Genomic DNA, 15,835 nt, shown 5'->3' on the forward strand with positions numbered 1-15,835 from the left:
ATCCCACTGATCTCCTCCGTCATATTGGGTTGTGGTCGCGGGCGCTGAACCAACCCCTCATAGAATCGCACAATCGGTGGCACCCCTCCGCCGCCAGACACAACGAGCTTGGCTGGACTCAGCTTCGCCTTCTCCGGCCCAACACCTTGTGCCCCTCCTTCTCCAGATCCTCTCGATTTAAACCTTCTTCAACCCGCATCGATCCTCCGATATCCAAACGATGGACGGGGTAGATATAACCAAGGCCGTCATCAACAAGGGAAAACAAATGGCAAGCGTCGCTGCGAATGCTGCAAATGGCAATGGCGGTAGGAAGAAGAGAAAAGGAACTGATCTGAAGCCGATCGTTACCAACGACGCCGCCTCACCTGCCATCGATCCATCTGCCACAACTACTGAGGGGTATGCTTCGCTCTTGCTTTTCTTCAGCATTGTCGCTCCGGTGTTCTTTTTTTACGACAGAATTTTTCTTCTTTCTTTGCCCTTTTTTCTCTCCGCTCTTATACCCGTTCCTCCGTTATCATAGTGCGATTTGATTCTTTTTCCTAACCAACATGAGTGGCAGTGTCCCCGTCAAGTCCGCATATGATTTGCCGCCGTCGCGGTCGGCATCTTCATCGTCCGCAGAAGAACTCGAAACCACTGCCGAAGAGGAAGACTCGGAGGACTACTGCAAGGGTGGTTATCACCCAGTCACCGTGGGCGAAACATACAACAATGGACGGTACGTCGTCGTGCGCAAATTGGGTTGGGGTCATTTTTCCACCGTCTGGCTGTCCCGCGATACCACCACCGGAAAACACGTTGCGCTCAAAGTTGTTCGCTCCGCCGCGCATTACACCGAAACCGCTATCGATGAGATTAAGTTGTTGAATAAGATCGTTCAAGCGAAACCTTCCCATCCCGGCCGGAAACATGTTGTCAGTCTGCTCGATTCATTTGAACACAAGGGTCCAAATGGTGTCCATGTATGCATGGTGTTTGAGGTACTGGGGGAAAATTTGCTTGGCCTGATCAAGCGCTGGAACCATCGAGGTATTCCCATGCCACTGGTGAAGCAGATTACGAAACAGGTGTTGCTGGGCTTAGATTACCTGCACCGGGAATGCGGCATCATCCACACAGACTTGAAGCCGGAGAACGTTCTGATCGAGATCGGCGATGTGGAACAAATTGTGCAGACATATGTCAAGGAGGAAGCGAAGAAGGAGAATAAAGACGATAGCCGCAGCGGCCGGCGACGGAGGAGAACTCTCATCACCGGGAGTCAGCCATTACCCAGTCCACTCAACACGAGTTTCAGCCATCATGATTTCAAGCACAGCTCTTCCAACTCACACAGCAGTCTCAGCCAGGTCATTGAATCATCCAGTACGTTTCAAACAAACTCGCCCCGTGACATCCCAAGCTACGCCCGCTGACAATCTGCAGACGCATCTACGCAAGAAGGCGCGTCGATGAAGGAGTTGTTAGGTATAAAGGCGGACGAAAAGCAGAAAGAGCGGGAGAAGACTACGTATGTTGGAAACTGATTCTGGCCCATATCTGGAAGGTCTGATGCACTGACACGGTCTTAGTGATCTGCTGGAGAGAGAGGTTTCAGGGATCTCGCTTGACAAACAATCCTCTAAAGAAGAAAGCGAGGATCCTCTGTGTGACATCATCTCAGTGAAGATTGCCGACCTGGGGAACGCGTGCTGGGTTGGTCACCACTTCACCAATGATATTCAAACACGACAGTACCGCTCGCCAGAGGTCATCTTGGGGTCGAAGTGGGGTGCGAGCACAGATATCTGGAGTATGGCTTGCATGGTTAGTTCGGAAATTATATACTTCTTTTGTCCTAGCGAAAGTGATCAACTGACAATTCCGATAGGTATTCGAGCTTATTACAGGTGACTACCTTTTCGACCCCCAGTCGGGAACAAAGTACGGCAAAGACGATGATCACATTGCACAAATCATTGAGCTACTCGGTCCTTTCCCCAAATCACTGTGTCTTTCTGGAAAGTGGTCGCAAGAGATTTTCAACCGCAAAGGAGAACTTCGGAATATCCACCGGTTACGCCACTGGGCTTTGCCTGACGTCCTACGAGAGAAGTATCATTTCTCGGTTGAAGAGAGTATGCGCATCAGCGAATTCCTGCTACCGATGCTGGAATTGCCCCCCGAGAAACGTGCCAATGCCGGTGGTATGGCTGCGCATGAATGGCTGAGCGACACTCCCGGGATGAAGGGTGTTGACCTAGGTATACCGCCTGGTAGTAAAGGCGAAGGGATCGATGGATGGGCCTCGGAAGTCAAGAAACGATGAGTCAAACAAAGCCAGGAAGCATATCAGACATGAGTCAGTGACGATCTCTTACCTATTTATTCCTTTTCCTCTTCTGTGTGGATCCTCGTCGATTACCATTTGGTTCTGTTTTGGCAATGGACAGGGGTGTTATGATTTATTTCCTTGTTGCATGATGCCCATATGCCTCTCTCAATAAGTGTGGGGCTCGTTCACCCTCACTGCCCGTTCTCTACAATCATAGAGCCTGATAGCCTCTGTTGTGTTATACGTCCGACCCTACTCGGAGTTGGTCTCGCGCGGCCACTTCCAGGTCGTCTTCTTCATAGATTCAATGCCCGAAAGATTTACGACTCCCTCGTTCTTCGGCACGGTAGCTTCCCGCTAGTTCTTTGACACACGTCTGTTAGGGATATATGAAGTTTGTGTTCATCGAAGCCAGCTGCAGAGTACGATTGTGGTGCGGAGGTACAAGTTTCTGGTTGATACTGAGCAGACTCTTGCAAAGGGTCTGTGGATACATGAATGATATGAGATACGCGCCTAGACGTCTAGACCAACCAAGTGAAACCTAGAGAGTAGAGACCGTAGGACGATCACTTTCTCCCCTTATTGAGCGTCGTCTTCATCTTCACTATCCTCGGATTCCTCCCCAGGCAAACGTTCCGGGAACCAGCCATAACGCGCAAAATCTACGTAGAAGTCACCCATGCTATCCGCATCGACCTCGACACCTTCCTGGCGCAGCGCCTCGGCCTGCCGCTCGGCACTCCCAGGACCCCTGCAAAAATCAGCACCATGGAATTCTGCAGAGCATCTCATCAACGTACCGATGAGAGATCATCCCTTTGGAATTAACCACCCGCTGCCAGGGCACATTGCCCGAGTGGAAGTGCTGCGAGGTATCTGAGGGGAGATGTTTGAGACAGACTCCAACCTGGCGGGGTCGTTTAGCTATTGCATCGATTAGTTTTCACCCTACGGTACGGCAGATAAGAAAGGAGAATGCGAAGGGGATCTACATACGTTCGCCGAGTAGAAGGGCGATATGCCCGTAGGAGGTCACTTTGCCATAGGGGATTGATTGGACGGCCTCGTAGACGGCGTTGAACCACCATTCTGCCTCGTCGGAGCGGGGCATCTCAATGCTTTCCCTCTTCAGTTTTGAGAGATGACCCTAGTGCATTATCTACTTCATCAGCACAATCATTATTATTGATTAATGTTGCGCTGTATGACGCAGGGAAAGACAGGCACTCTACTCCGTATACGGATACGGATACGAAGCACCGGCAAAACTAAAACTCCGGCTATCAGCGCGATAGCAAGATCGCGCAGCAAAAGCCCAAGCTCAAGCTCAAGCCAAACTTCCACCTCCAATCTGAACCCTTCCAGAGCCAACATCATGCCCTCCTCATCACTAGCGGAATACCTAGCCAAAAACTACCTTACAGCCGATCCAGCGACCGAGCGCCCTAAAAAGAAACGCAAGAAGACCAAAACCGTCGACACCGCCGGAGACGGCCTCATCATCGCCGACGACGACCCGCCCGATCTACGGACGTCGGCGACGAATTTCGGCAACGAGGATGAAGATGGTCCGAGTCTAGTCACCTCCGTCCGGAGCGCGGAGTTTCGCCGCGCGAAGAAATCGAATTGGAAGACGCTGGGTGGTTCCGCGGCCGGCAGCTCGAACGCGAATGATGAGCGGGACGCCGCAGATGCGATCCTAGCGTCCGCTGCGGCGGAGAGCGCAGCCCGCCGTGGGGAAGGAGAAGAAGGCGACGATGAGGCGCCTGCTGTTGTAGACGAGGCGGACGCCGACGACGGGGGAGATCTGCGGATGGAGTCCGGTGCTCGGGCGGGACTGCAGACGGCGGAACAGACGGCGGCGATGGTAGCTGCGCAGGAACGACGGAAGAAGGCCGAGGCGGCGCGGCATCGGGAGCGGCCGGCGGAGGCGCAGGAGACGATCTACCGTGATGCGTCTGGGCGGATCATCAACGTTGCCCTGAAGCGGGCGGAGGCGCGGCGGGCGGAGCAGGAGAAGCGCGAGAAAGAGGAGGCGGCTAAGGAGGCGCTGATGGGCGATGTGCAGCGGGCGGAGCGGGAGGCGCGCAGGCAGCAGATACAGGAGGCTCGCGCGATGCCGCTTGCGCGGACGATCGAAGATGATGCCCTGAATGAGGAGCTGAAGGCTCAGCAGCGGTGGAATGATCCTGCGGCTGGGTTTTTGACCAAGACGAAGGGGCCTGGCATGAGCGTAACGGGGAAGCCGCTGTATAAGGGGGCTTTTCAGCCAAATCGGTATGGGATCCGTCCGGGGCATCGGTGGGATGGAGTTGATCGGGGGAATGGGTTCGAGAAGGAATGGTTTGCAGCGAGGAATAAGAAGGGGAGACTTGAGGCATTGGATTATCAGTGGCAGATGGATGAGTAAATTGCATTGGAGGGCGTGGTTATCATACGGATTCGGTGTGAATATGGTGCTGGACACCTTGATGATATTACGGTTGTTCTCATTCCAAATAATACATACAGCTTCATCGGAGGGCGACATCTGGAGACTAAGTCGCAAACTTGATGCCTTCAGACTACCTTAAATTACTGTTTACATGCGTCCAGCAGCCCATGAATGCATGTGGCAGTGGTCAATTTCCCGTAAAGTCGCGAGGATCAGGTAACCAGACCTCGATTCTAGCATTATTTTATACAGTCCATACACACTCAATTCTCTCGCTTTCTGGCCAGTTGGAATTGAGCTTTCATCGAATAACGCACTACCCTGTTGTTAAACTGTTCCCTCTGTTGCTCTTGAGCTAACTCCGCAGTCGCAAAGTGAGATTTAACTTTATGTTCCAAACATCAAATATATATATAGCGCGAAACAACCGATTGCTGGACTTATGTGGCTGGGGACCGCAAGTCATATATATCTCATCCGTGCTACAGACTCACCAGTCTACAATCAACTACAAGATCATCATCATCATCAAGACAAACAGGTAGGGCATACCAGCCACAACCGAGTACCTTAGTCTACAACCAGCCACGCAACACAATCACATGTCCATGTGAGCTCAAAGTGACGAGAAACCAGCCCAGAACCTTCCACAAAGTGTCCATTCCATAACCAAGCCGAATCAATCAGATCACATCGCATAACACTGCCATGATGACAGCTGAACAGCTGACCAGAACCAGACCCAGAAGCAAGTCATCCGGAAGAGGCAGCAGTTATGCAGAGTATCACTGGTTGCGCGGGGAGGATAAATAGTACTCCGTAGGCATCCATGCGCAAGGCAGATGATAAGCTCCAAGCTCCCCCCGGATACTCCCTATCAGCGGCGTCATCGCTTGCACATGAGATGACTCAGGGTGAGGACTGGGTGGACTTCGCCCTGCATGCTTGCTATTTTCTACTTGTTACTCGACGCTCGACAGTAGTAGTAAGTTCCGAGTAAGATCGATCGATGCATGTTGATGTAGTACCGGGGTCTTTTATTAGTCTAGGCGCGTAACGCTACGTCAGATTGTTTTTGAGTCATCTGGACATACGGGTGCCTGAGGCTGTAAGGGATCGACGGCGACAACGACGACATCCATCCATCAGTGGCTCTGCTTTGAGTGACCGGAGCAACCCAAAACTTCGGGGACCAGGATTGTAATGGATAATAATTATGATGATGATGCGTCATCAAGAACCGTGGTTATACTGTGGCGTTCGGAGGATTACTGTACTCTGTCTGTCGAAGTGTTCGGTACCTCGGGAGATCCCCATTCTGCGATAAGGATCAGGGGAGATGCGGAGAGAGCAATCCAACGGAGTAGTAGATGGGAGATGAGGGGAGATCGCTCATCGCGGATAAGGATAAGAGTAGAGTTCTATTCTGTACAGTAGACTAGTGATGATTGTCTAGACGAGGGGATCACTGCTGAGATGGTAATGATCAATCCATCAATCAGCAGAAACTAGCATGTCGCAATCAGCAGCGCCTTATCCAGTCCTCGTGCTGCCTGCGGCGCACGCGGATGGGTGATAACGGCAAAGACAATGAGCGCCCCCCTCTCCCTCCAGTCTGAGGACCCTGGCGTCATTCGGCTGGTTACCGTCGTCTTGTCCTATTTCCTTGTTGAAAGGGTTCTTCTCTCTTTCAAGATTTATTGCCAAATTCCATCCATGGTTTCCATGGATGCTGAGCAGTTTGTTCCAACTGCGGTTACTACTTATTGATCGATGACTGGACGCCAACGCTGGTGACTCAGACAAAGACAGCCCTATCACCAAAGCATTTACTCTTGGATTGCGCCTTGGTCCCATTCTTATTCATCAGCCTTCCGTCTCTTTCTGGTCTCGTCGCGTCTGTCTTATAAACATTCCCATACAACCTTCCCCTAGCCAACGACAGGCACTATCCGGGCCCCTCTTCCCCAATAGCCATTTCGCCCACGCCGCTTACCTCTTCTCTTCGTTGATTCTCCCCTCCCCAACAGCCAATATGGCGTCCGAGACTGTCGTCAACAGTGATCTGCGACGGGCAGGTACCGAAACAAAGAGACAGCACGATCGCAAGGCCAAATGGGCATACGGTGGCCGATGTGCGCTTCCTCGGCAGAACCTAGTGGCCCCTTTCCTGCCAATAACTCGCCCTGCGAAACCACTGCACCGTCACCTTCCGTGAGTTGTCCTTACAGGCAAGAATCACATGGTCTCGACCACAGGCTGACCTTGACTTCAGCGTCATCAAGCGTTCCAATCAACACAACCTCAACCAGCTCGCACGTTATTCCAGGATTTCCCTGCACCATGATATCCAAGACATCCTCGACACCGGTACCTCTGACTCGTCTAGTGGCGAGGAAGTCGAGGAACCAGTCGCCGTTGAAAAGAGCCCTGAAGTCGTGATCGTTGACGAAGACGAGAACCCCATTCCGTATGAGGTATCTGGTCAGACAATCTTGTCTGATGCCGTGAACAAGGCCGTGGAGAAGTACGAGACAAAGGAGACCGAGAAGCTGGTCAAGGAATATGAAATCGTCTCACATGAGAGCGAGATGGGAACTGGCTATCTGGCTGACGATGATTTCGAGTTGGTAGACCATGTTCAGCTGTGACGAGTTCTCTTGTCCAATTTGTCTTCAACTTTCTCTATTTTTTGGCGTTTGATCGCGCTGCTTGACATGGTTCTGGGATCGGAGTTGGTTTAGAGCGTCTTCATTCCTCACGAATCCGTGGTTTTGGATTCAGGATGGTATGCTTGGAACATGTTTGTGCTCGTCTCTGATTTCGTAGGTGGAATCAGTCGATTCTACCGGTGGACTGTTCTTTCGTCGTTGTTCTTCATTAGTCCTGCGTGATCACGACTCTTATCATCCGACAGAATGATTTATACCCCAATAGTATCATGTGAAACCCATACTTGATCGCATTCAGATTCATATGTGATTGATGCAATATAATAAGTTGTCTTCAAATGATCAGTGCCAGTCAGACGAGGATGTTGTTAGAGATAAGTCGGGCACCAATGAGTCGCGACCGATGAAATCCTTTTTGTTCGTGCGGGGCATCTATACCATGAGAAAGGTCCAGCCGAAACAGAGAAAGTACTGTTACTATTCGCTGAACAACTAGTCCATGGAAATAGTAAGAGATCCAATATATCTCTGCATTATCTCTGGATCAAAGATACATTGCGACATACAGCCAGCTGTTTAAATGTGGAGTACGGAGTATAGTATGGCGTAGCTCCTCACTGCTATACTGCAGCATAATGCAGCCACAGTCCACATACAGTCACTAACACCTGAATGTCAAGACCAGAGCTTCATCATCCGGTATTGAGATAAAATAATACGTGATGCTTCTCAGAAGTCAAGCCAAAGAACATTGTCTCATGGAATCAAAACCACAACAATGATTGATTCCAGAGCGCGATTCTAGAAGCGGTAAGACTAACCTGTTATGGCAATACTCCACAGCCCCAAACAAAGAATGATAAAAGTCGTCGTCTGAGCGACCGGCCAGGCCAAACTATCAGCATAATTTCTAGAATTGATGTCTTCAACCGAGCGTTCCTGATCTTCAAACCTGCATCATCTCCTATATGCAGTAGCACTCAAGATGGAGAAACGGTCAGCAGAGAGTCCGATGGACTTTGAGTGGCAGACAAGAGCACCCGGGGACGTCACATCGCCCTTCTACCAGCTCAGCATGCAACATGACAACCAGAAAAAGCGTGCGTCATTCGCCATTACCCTGTTATAGAAGATTTGAGTATCTGACCTGAAGATAGGCCCTCACAGGATCTTCGACTCGCCTCAAAAGAAAGAAATCCCGGCTCTGCGAGCGCCGAATTCGCAACCTTTCCTCTTCTCCCAGAACCCGTCTCTCTCATCTTCAAAGAACCCCAAGTCCCTTTTCGGACAAACAGCATTCACGACACCGCGCAAATTGGACTTGGACTTTTCCTCCGGTGCCGAGAACATGTCATCTCCCGAGAACGCGGACAACGAGGATACACCCGAGCAGCCCGTGAAAGCGGGACATCGAAACTCCCTATTTGGCATGTACGGCAAGTTTGCGCCTAGTCCTGGACGCGGCGAGATTCCCAGATTGAACCATTATTCCAACGCTCTGGCGAGACGGGTACAGAAGCGACGTCGGCGGGACAAGGTGCTTGGGTTACAACTACGAAAGGACGACAGTGATGATGACAGCGATCGACCGAGCAGCAGTGAAGGGAAAGTGGCTGGCAGGAAGAACTCAAATCAAAAAGAGGGACAGGAAGGAAAGCCGCCGTCGCGATTATCGTCGTTTTCAGAATTTTTCGCCTTGCTCGAAGCGCATCCAAACGTCCCCAGCATTCTGTCATGGTGGGCTCAGCTGGTGGTGAATTTGTCGTTGTTCTCGCTCGCGGTCTACGTGGTGTTCGGGTTTGTCTCGGCCATCCGAGCCGAATTTGAGCAGGCTGCGGAGGAAGTGTCTGATACAATCCTGGCTGAGATGGCTGTTTGCGCGAAGAGCTACGTGGACAACAAGTGCGCTGGTGGAGAGCGACTACCGGCCTTGGAGACGGTATGCGAAAACTGGGAACGCTGCATGAACCGGGACCCGGCCAAAGTTGGACGGGCCAAGGTGTCGGCTCATACGATGGCTATCATCATCAACAGTTTTATTGATCCCATCAGCTGGAAGGCAATTGTACGTGGTCCACTCTGTTCCCTTACAAACAATAAGCTAACCGCTTATACGCAGATGTTCTTCCTGGCTACTATTTCGACTGTCACTGTTGTCAGCAACTGGTCGTTTCGCTCCTTCAGAAACCGCTTCAACCAGCATGAGTATGCAACTCCGCCACCGACTTTCTCTCGACAGCCGTCCGGCCAACACCACCCGCCAATGCCGTCGTCGCAGTATCCTTTCCAACATAATCCAGGGCTTGCCTACGGTGACCACGCCCAGGGACATATTCCAAACCTTGACAACAAGTCAGAGCTGCCCTTGATGCTTGAGCGTCCGCAGATGGATTTCGTGACAGAACGGACCCGTGATCGCGAGAATCACATGCGCACCCCGAGTCCTGTCAAACGGAGTCGACATTTTTCATGAGACTTCGTCTTCCTTCTCTTATTTTCCTTCTGGTATCTATTTATTTAACTAAACGACCTTTTGGATACAGAATTGCATTAGAGTGGATTCTGTAGCATGATGCTTATCAACTCTTCCGATGTATCATCTTTCCTTTGAATTTTCTTTGTACTCGAGGAATACTCGAGTTTGGCGGCGTCCACTGTGAGGAAGGCGAGGTATTGCATAGTGTCAGGCTCAGGAGTTAAGTAGGTGCTTCATCTCCAAGCGAACGAACTTTCCACCATATCATATCGTACATCATTTCTCTAGCCTCAGTTGCCTCTACGCCTAGTGGTTCAGAAGTAGCAACTGACCAGTCGTGGATAGTGGAGGATCAACATTTACGTGCTCATCCAACTGCCCTAAGATGATCCTAATATGACGCCGAACTCTGGCTGCCCGTACATAACCAACCTGACTACATAAAATGATTACTTCTGCCTTCAAGGGCAGTTATTCTCTATCAACCCGATACTTTCGACTGTTATAGGGCTCATGTGCCATCGAACATGGAATCTGCGGGCCCTGTAGCTGGGTCATTCGTTCCGAGCCCTTTCTCCCTGTGTGCGGAATTGTGTTCCGGACGCCAGACAAATTGTAAGGTAGACAAGTACCTACAGGAACTGAGACGCGGTCGAATGGCTGCATAGTCGCCCTCAATTTCTGTAAGATCTTTTTCATGCTGACGTATCGCGGTCTATGTGAAAATAGCTCTATGACAGGGGAGTGTGTTTTGAACTGTTTAGAAGGACTCTCATTAGTCTCGCTTCTTTGCATTGTTCTTAGAAAGTAGACGTACCTGAACATTTCTGTTTCTTGACAGTAAAACGATACAACGACTTTTAAAGCAAGAAAAGAGTTAATCAGCATCAACAATGGCGCCCGACAGTTCGCAAGGGAAGCGAAACCTCATCATTGTTTCGAATCGCCTTCCTGTTTCGGTCAAACGCACCGATGGCTCATATCAGTCTAGTCTGTCTAGTGGTGGTCTGGTCACATCGCTCTCTGGATTGACAAAATCCACCGAATTCCGCTGGTTCGGTTGGCCTGGTCTCGAAGTCGCTGAGAAAAAGGACCGAGAGTTAGTAGCCCAAAGTCTTGATGAGCATAATGCTGTCGCAGTCTTCTTGGATACAAACCTTGCGAATGAGCATTACAACAAGTTCTCAAGTACGTGAGCAAGTCTTTGGGCAAAAGCCTGTCGTTCCTTCCTAACTTACTGTTGTTCTCCCTCGCAGACTCAATCCTTTGGCCTATACTCCACTACCAGTCTGGGGTTGTCTACGACGATGGTCCATGGCAGGCCTATAGGCGCGTCAATGAGCTGTTTGCAGATGCTGTGGCCGGGGCAGCTACAAAGGGTAGCTTGATTTGGGTTCATGATTATCATCTCATGCTCCTCCCAAAGCTTCTGCGTCAGCGACTCAACAAAGAAAAACCATGCGCCATTGGGTTCTCCTTACATACACCGTTTCCAGCGGGGGACTTCTGGAGAGCGCTACCTGTTCGGAATGATCTGCTCGAGGGGATGCTGGCGAGTGACCTGATCGGATTCCACACGGACGAGTACAAGTCGAACTTTATCCAGACTTGTGCTCAGGTTTTGTAAGTGGCCTACCCGTGCATTCATAGGGCACATTCTGACAAAAGGACAGAGGCGCTCGAACAGAGATTCCCGGCCGAATTCAATACAAGGATCGATTAGTCGAGACGGATAAGTTTATCGTCGGAATCGATCCACAAAAGTTCAAGGATACGTTGAAGAAACAAGAGGTACAGGATCGGATCAAGCAGCTGGAGGAGAAATATAAGGGGATTACGGTCATCATTGGAGTGGACCGACTGGACTACATCAAGGGACTTACGCAGAAACTGAAGGGATACGACCACTTCCTGGATCGTCACCCAGAGTTGAGGAATAAAGTTGTCTTGATACAGGTTGCCGTCCCGAGTCGCGAGGATGTCAAGGAATACCAGGAGTTGGAGACAGAGTTAAGTACGATGGCAGGGAAGATCAATGGAAAACACTGTATGTGCATGTCCTATTCTATTCGTGGGCGAGTTATTACACGGATACTGAACTATATGATCTTAACAGCCACTCCCGATGGAGTCCCCCTCCTCTACATGCATCGCTCTGTTCCCTTCACCGAGCTTACGGCGTTATACTCGATTGCGGATGCCTGTCTTCTTACATCTACTCGTGATGGAATGAACCTCGTGTCGTTTGAATACGTTGCCTGTCAGGAACAACGGCATGGCGTCCTGGTGCTCTCCGAATTCGCGGGAGCAGCTTCCTTCATGAAAGAGGGAAGTATCAGTTTCCATCCCGCAAACACAACAGAACTGGCAGACGCTGTCTATAAAGCTGTGACGATGGGCGAGGACGAGAAGAAGAAGAAATACGAGTATCTCAGAACCTTCATTGAGACTAACACAAGGTGAGTTTGCCTATATTTAATCATGTCCGCTGTCCGCTGAACAAACTTCAGTGCTCGATGGGGTGAGACGTTCATCGACAGGCTGTCTAAACACATCTAAAAGTGTTGATGTAGAGTTGACATAGTATAATTCGGCTCCATAATAGACTATTACTGTAAAGTACTGTTTTCTTCTACATTTTCTACTAGAATGTACGATTCCTGCGAGTATGTACGATACACTTTAAGGTTGAATTCAAGCATCAGGGGGCAAATACTTGGATCCATGGAACTACTCTTCGCCCCCGTACTTTCCCCCGCGTATAGTTCCGTACACAGTTTTCCAAACAGAGGAAGCGTTGTTGCATTGTGGAGTAGCACCTGGAGACTGTGGTGCAGAACAGCTCTCAGAACAAGTTAATACTATGAGGCTTGAACTTGAATAAATACGATAGCTAAGTCTAAGCCAGAGAAAGCTGTAGAGGCACTGCTACGTTGGAAGGATCCGCGTACATTCTCTCTCCTGAGAGAGGTAAAGTTCGGTGTTCTCAGTTTGGACACCTCTCTCTGCTCGAGTATCATTACAGTGAGCAGTTTTTCTGCCTAACCTGAACTATGAATCCAATACTGGAGAAGTCAAATGCTTGAGGAAATTTGACACTGATCCAGTGGATACTCCCCCTGCCTTCTCTTGCCTTCTCTGTAGCTGGCAGCCGGTTCCGCTCTTCGCTGAAGTAGACAAGTGAATAACTCGAAGACCATAGCAGGTCAACCACTAAAATTCGCGTAGTTACTGGCAAGTTCCACGTTCCCTGACGGCTAGATAGTGGATACTTCTCCCTGAATTGCTTAATTCCTGATGGGGTGACTGGGGAAGTGGCAGGTTTTGCCGGGGGAGTAGTGAATAACCTCAGCTCGACGGGCTTCGACCATGGTCAACCATCATGATTCCCTGCCTGCCACCACAACTTGAGTCACCACGCGTCATTCAATTCTGCTTCCAGATCAGTTTGCAAGCGACGACAGTGAATATCTCTCGCTTAGCTAGGCGAGACTTAGTGTGATTTTGGCTCTCTCCCCCAGGTATAAATACCCCCCTTCTTCCCTCTCCAACTTCTTCTCTTCTTCCTCTCTCTCCTTCTTGTCTTCAACTCTCTCCTTCTCTCTTAGCAGCGTCTGTTCTCTCTTCTTCTTTTCTTTTTATCATCCTCTTCCTTCATGCAACCCTTCGATCGAAGACATGTGTCTGCTTGTTTGTGTTGAACAACACTTGACTCTCTTGATATGATAGAAGCTAGGTCCCCCCCTTCAAACGCTCTTCCTTTCTGTTTTGGCCTTTCTCATCTTTCCCTTTTCCCCTCTGCCTGAGCATGTGGACATCCTGCTGGCTCCTCGCTTCCCTGTGGGAGTGTGCACTGGTTTGTTGTGGACGAGAGTTGGAGTCACTTAAGGGAGTTGCCGAAGCGACATAGTACGCTCTCCCAGGCCTCGGGGCAACCTGAGTCACCTTGTGCTCCGTACGGCTCAATACGACTCTGCTTCCGCTCACTGCATGCTTTCGTTGGTTGAGTACGCCCTACACCAAAAGAGTGCTGTTGACCATGCCCGGGATACAACGTTTCGGCGCCGGCCATCTGTATCACAGTCTCTGGGGAGAGATTTCAACTGACCCCTTGGAAGAAGAGAGCTCAGTCAAGTACTTGTTGGAGGTTTTACTCTCTCACCTTCCATGTATCAAGGACAGTTGCTTGCTCGTGGCTCCCCCATCTTCTGCCCTACCTGTGCACCTCCCCTGTCATAGTTCCCCTTTGCCCCCCTAGCAGTCGGTTCAACCGGCTGATAGTTTTTATAAACCTTCTAGGAGCGCCAGACGGACCGAGACTCGACGAAGCGAACTCGACAAAAGGAACTTGTGGGGGCAGCGAGGGAGTGAGAGGGGTTGTTGATCTTGTCTTTTCTTTTGTCTACTCTCTGTGTTCTCATGTATCTTCCGTTGTACTTTGAAATGAACTCATTCAACTCTTCCAAATTATACTACTCAGATGTAGCAATGTAAACACGTTCTTGCTTCTCTTTCTATAATGCTTCTTGTTTTGTAAGTTTCTTGCTGTAGCTTGAGGTACATACGTAGTTGCTTCTGTAGTCGATCCTTATATCAGGTGTTTTGTAACTATTCTTTCTTCCCTGTCGTACCTGCCTTCCTTCAGATGCCTTCTCAAACTACAAGTATATGAGGTGGCTCTCTTATCCTAATCTCTTTGCCTGAGGCCCCCAAGCTGATGCTTTCTGAGTCGATTAATGCCTCATTCTGTGAAGGCAACTGCGACCCAGCATATCTTCCTCTCGTCAGAACACCAACAACCTAAGCTCAACAAGAGTATTCTAATTTCTGTTGACTGTAAATCTCTGCTAACATCTTATGCCTACTCTTAGATGCGCCTAGCTCGCCGGTGATGCGTGCGAATTGACAACATTTCCCATCGTGAGCTATAAGCTTCGTTATTGATGTGACCGTCTCCTTCTCGAAACCTCTGTTCAAAACCACAATGCAAAATACAACCTTTGCTGTACTCGATCGAGACCCGAATGTCATATTTGTTGCGTGTTGCTGGCTGGGGGGTTATCCTCGGCTCTCCTACTCTTGCGTGAGAGGGGCCTTATGACTGAGATATGTGAGGCCTCCGAGGTGAGCTGGCCCAGGTATGTGATCAGAAGAGATACTGCACGGAGGATCGCTCATGAAGTGATTGCATTCTTACTAGGTTCCAGGCGTTAAACCGTGGCAAATTACCTCCCTCCTGTTTGCTTTAGCGAAATTATTGCCGGACACGACATATCTACACGACTTCAATAGGGCAGAGGACAGGAGAGATCCAAACGTGCCAGTGCCATATGAGACAGAACGCAGGGTGACCGAAGGGGTCCGAAATACTTCGTCAATGGTCGTGCGAGCGCCCTCGAGATACTTTGGGATCATGGGCAATTTCGTTATACACTTTATATATGTGAAGGTTTTTTGCGATCAGTGTCTTGTCTTGCATTCCGCTGATAGAACCGATGCTGTGATATCCAGCTTTAGGTCTTATTGAAATATGCCACAAAGAACCGAGATCAAGGATCTAGGTGACTAGAGAAGCTTCTTGATGACGTTGGCAGCAGCAAGATCTAAGGGCAAACGGAAAATTATGGTCAACGAGCGTTTCTTTCTAAAGCAATATTTGGGCAGTAAGAACAATCTCGTTCTTACTGACGGACGTGCTGGTTTGACACAGGTTTTGTCTCTTCTGTTCACGAAAAGTGCATGTTGCTTGTTGAAAGCTCAGCTGTGTCAAGCTTCCGGATTTCTGTTCGCTCGGCTGTGTTCTCAGGGTGGTTTGGGCTCTCTTCATCCAAGATACTCCCCACAACGAAAGTCCGCATGTGACTCGAAGGGGATTAAGAATGAATACAATGACTGACGATACTGGGCAGGTACATCCGCTGCATTGCGTT

The 15,835-nt window shown here is 49.8% G+C and overlaps 6 protein-coding genes across 6 annotated transcripts; 5 read left to right on the top strand and 1 right to left on the bottom strand.

Annotated features, from left to right (window-relative positions):
- Positions 1–220: 220 nt before the first annotated feature.
- Positions 221–2,314, top strand: ALT_4921 (serine/threonine-protein kinase; the record flags this gene model as incomplete). The annotated part of the gene is made up of 5 exons (XM_033558971.2): positions 221–402; positions 566–1,371; positions 1,432–1,516; positions 1,578–1,812; positions 1,877–2,314. The coding sequence occupies 5 exons, from the start codon at positions 221–223 to the stop codon at positions 2,312–2,314; spliced, it is 1,746 nt and encodes a 581-aa protein (XP_033414862.1).
- A 588-nt stretch (positions 2,315–2,902) lies between these two features.
- Positions 2,903–3,434, bottom strand: ALT_4922 (MGMT family protein; the record flags this gene model as incomplete). The annotated part of the gene is made up of 3 exons (XM_033558970.1): positions 2,903–3,074; positions 3,124–3,247; positions 3,320–3,434. The coding sequence occupies 3 exons, from the start codon at positions 3,432–3,434 to the stop codon at positions 2,903–2,905; spliced, it is 411 nt and encodes a 136-aa protein (XP_033414861.1).
- Positions 3,435–3,698: 264 nt separating this feature from the next.
- Positions 3,699–4,733, top strand: cwc26 (putative cell cycle control protein (Cwf26); the record flags this gene model as incomplete). Its single annotated transcript, XM_033558969.2, has 1 exon — positions 3,699–4,733. The coding sequence occupies one exon, from the start codon at positions 3,699–3,701 to the stop codon at positions 4,731–4,733; it is 1,035 nt and encodes a 344-aa protein (XP_033414860.2).
- A 2,059-nt stretch (positions 4,734–6,792) lies between these two features.
- On the top strand, positions 6,793–7,408 carry ALT_4924 (uncharacterized protein; the record flags this gene model as incomplete). The annotated part of the gene is made up of 2 exons (XM_033558968.2): positions 6,793–6,971; positions 7,033–7,408. The coding sequence occupies 2 exons, from the start codon at positions 6,793–6,795 to the stop codon at positions 7,406–7,408; spliced, it is 555 nt and encodes a 184-aa protein (XP_033414859.1).
- Positions 7,409–8,414: 1,006 nt separating this feature from the next.
- Positions 8,415–9,902, top strand: ALT_4925 (putative nuclear envelope protein Brr6; the record flags this gene model as incomplete). Its single annotated transcript, XM_033558967.2, has 3 exons — positions 8,415–8,529; positions 8,587–9,494; positions 9,549–9,902. 3 exons carry the CDS (start codon positions 8,415–8,417, stop codon positions 9,900–9,902), a joined length of 1,377 nt encoding a protein of 458 aa, XP_033414858.2.
- Positions 9,903–10,798: 896 nt separating this feature from the next.
- On the top strand, positions 10,799–12,464 carry ALT_4926 (trehalose-6-phosphate synthase; the record flags this gene model as incomplete). Its single annotated transcript, XM_033558966.2, has 5 exons — positions 10,799–11,093; positions 11,162–11,528; positions 11,579–11,952; positions 12,022–12,364; positions 12,416–12,464. The coding sequence occupies 5 exons, from the start codon at positions 10,799–10,801 to the stop codon at positions 12,462–12,464; spliced, it is 1,428 nt and encodes a 475-aa protein (XP_033414857.2).
- Positions 12,465–15,835: the final 3,371 nt, after the last annotated feature.

The sequence above is a fragment of the Aspergillus lentulus genome (genome assembly GCF_001445615.1).
Source record: "Aspergillus lentulus DNA, contig: Alt09, strain: IFM 54703, whole genome shotgun sequence".
Lineage (NCBI taxonomy): Eukaryota > Fungi > Ascomycota > Eurotiomycetes > Eurotiales > Aspergillaceae > Aspergillus > Aspergillus lentulus.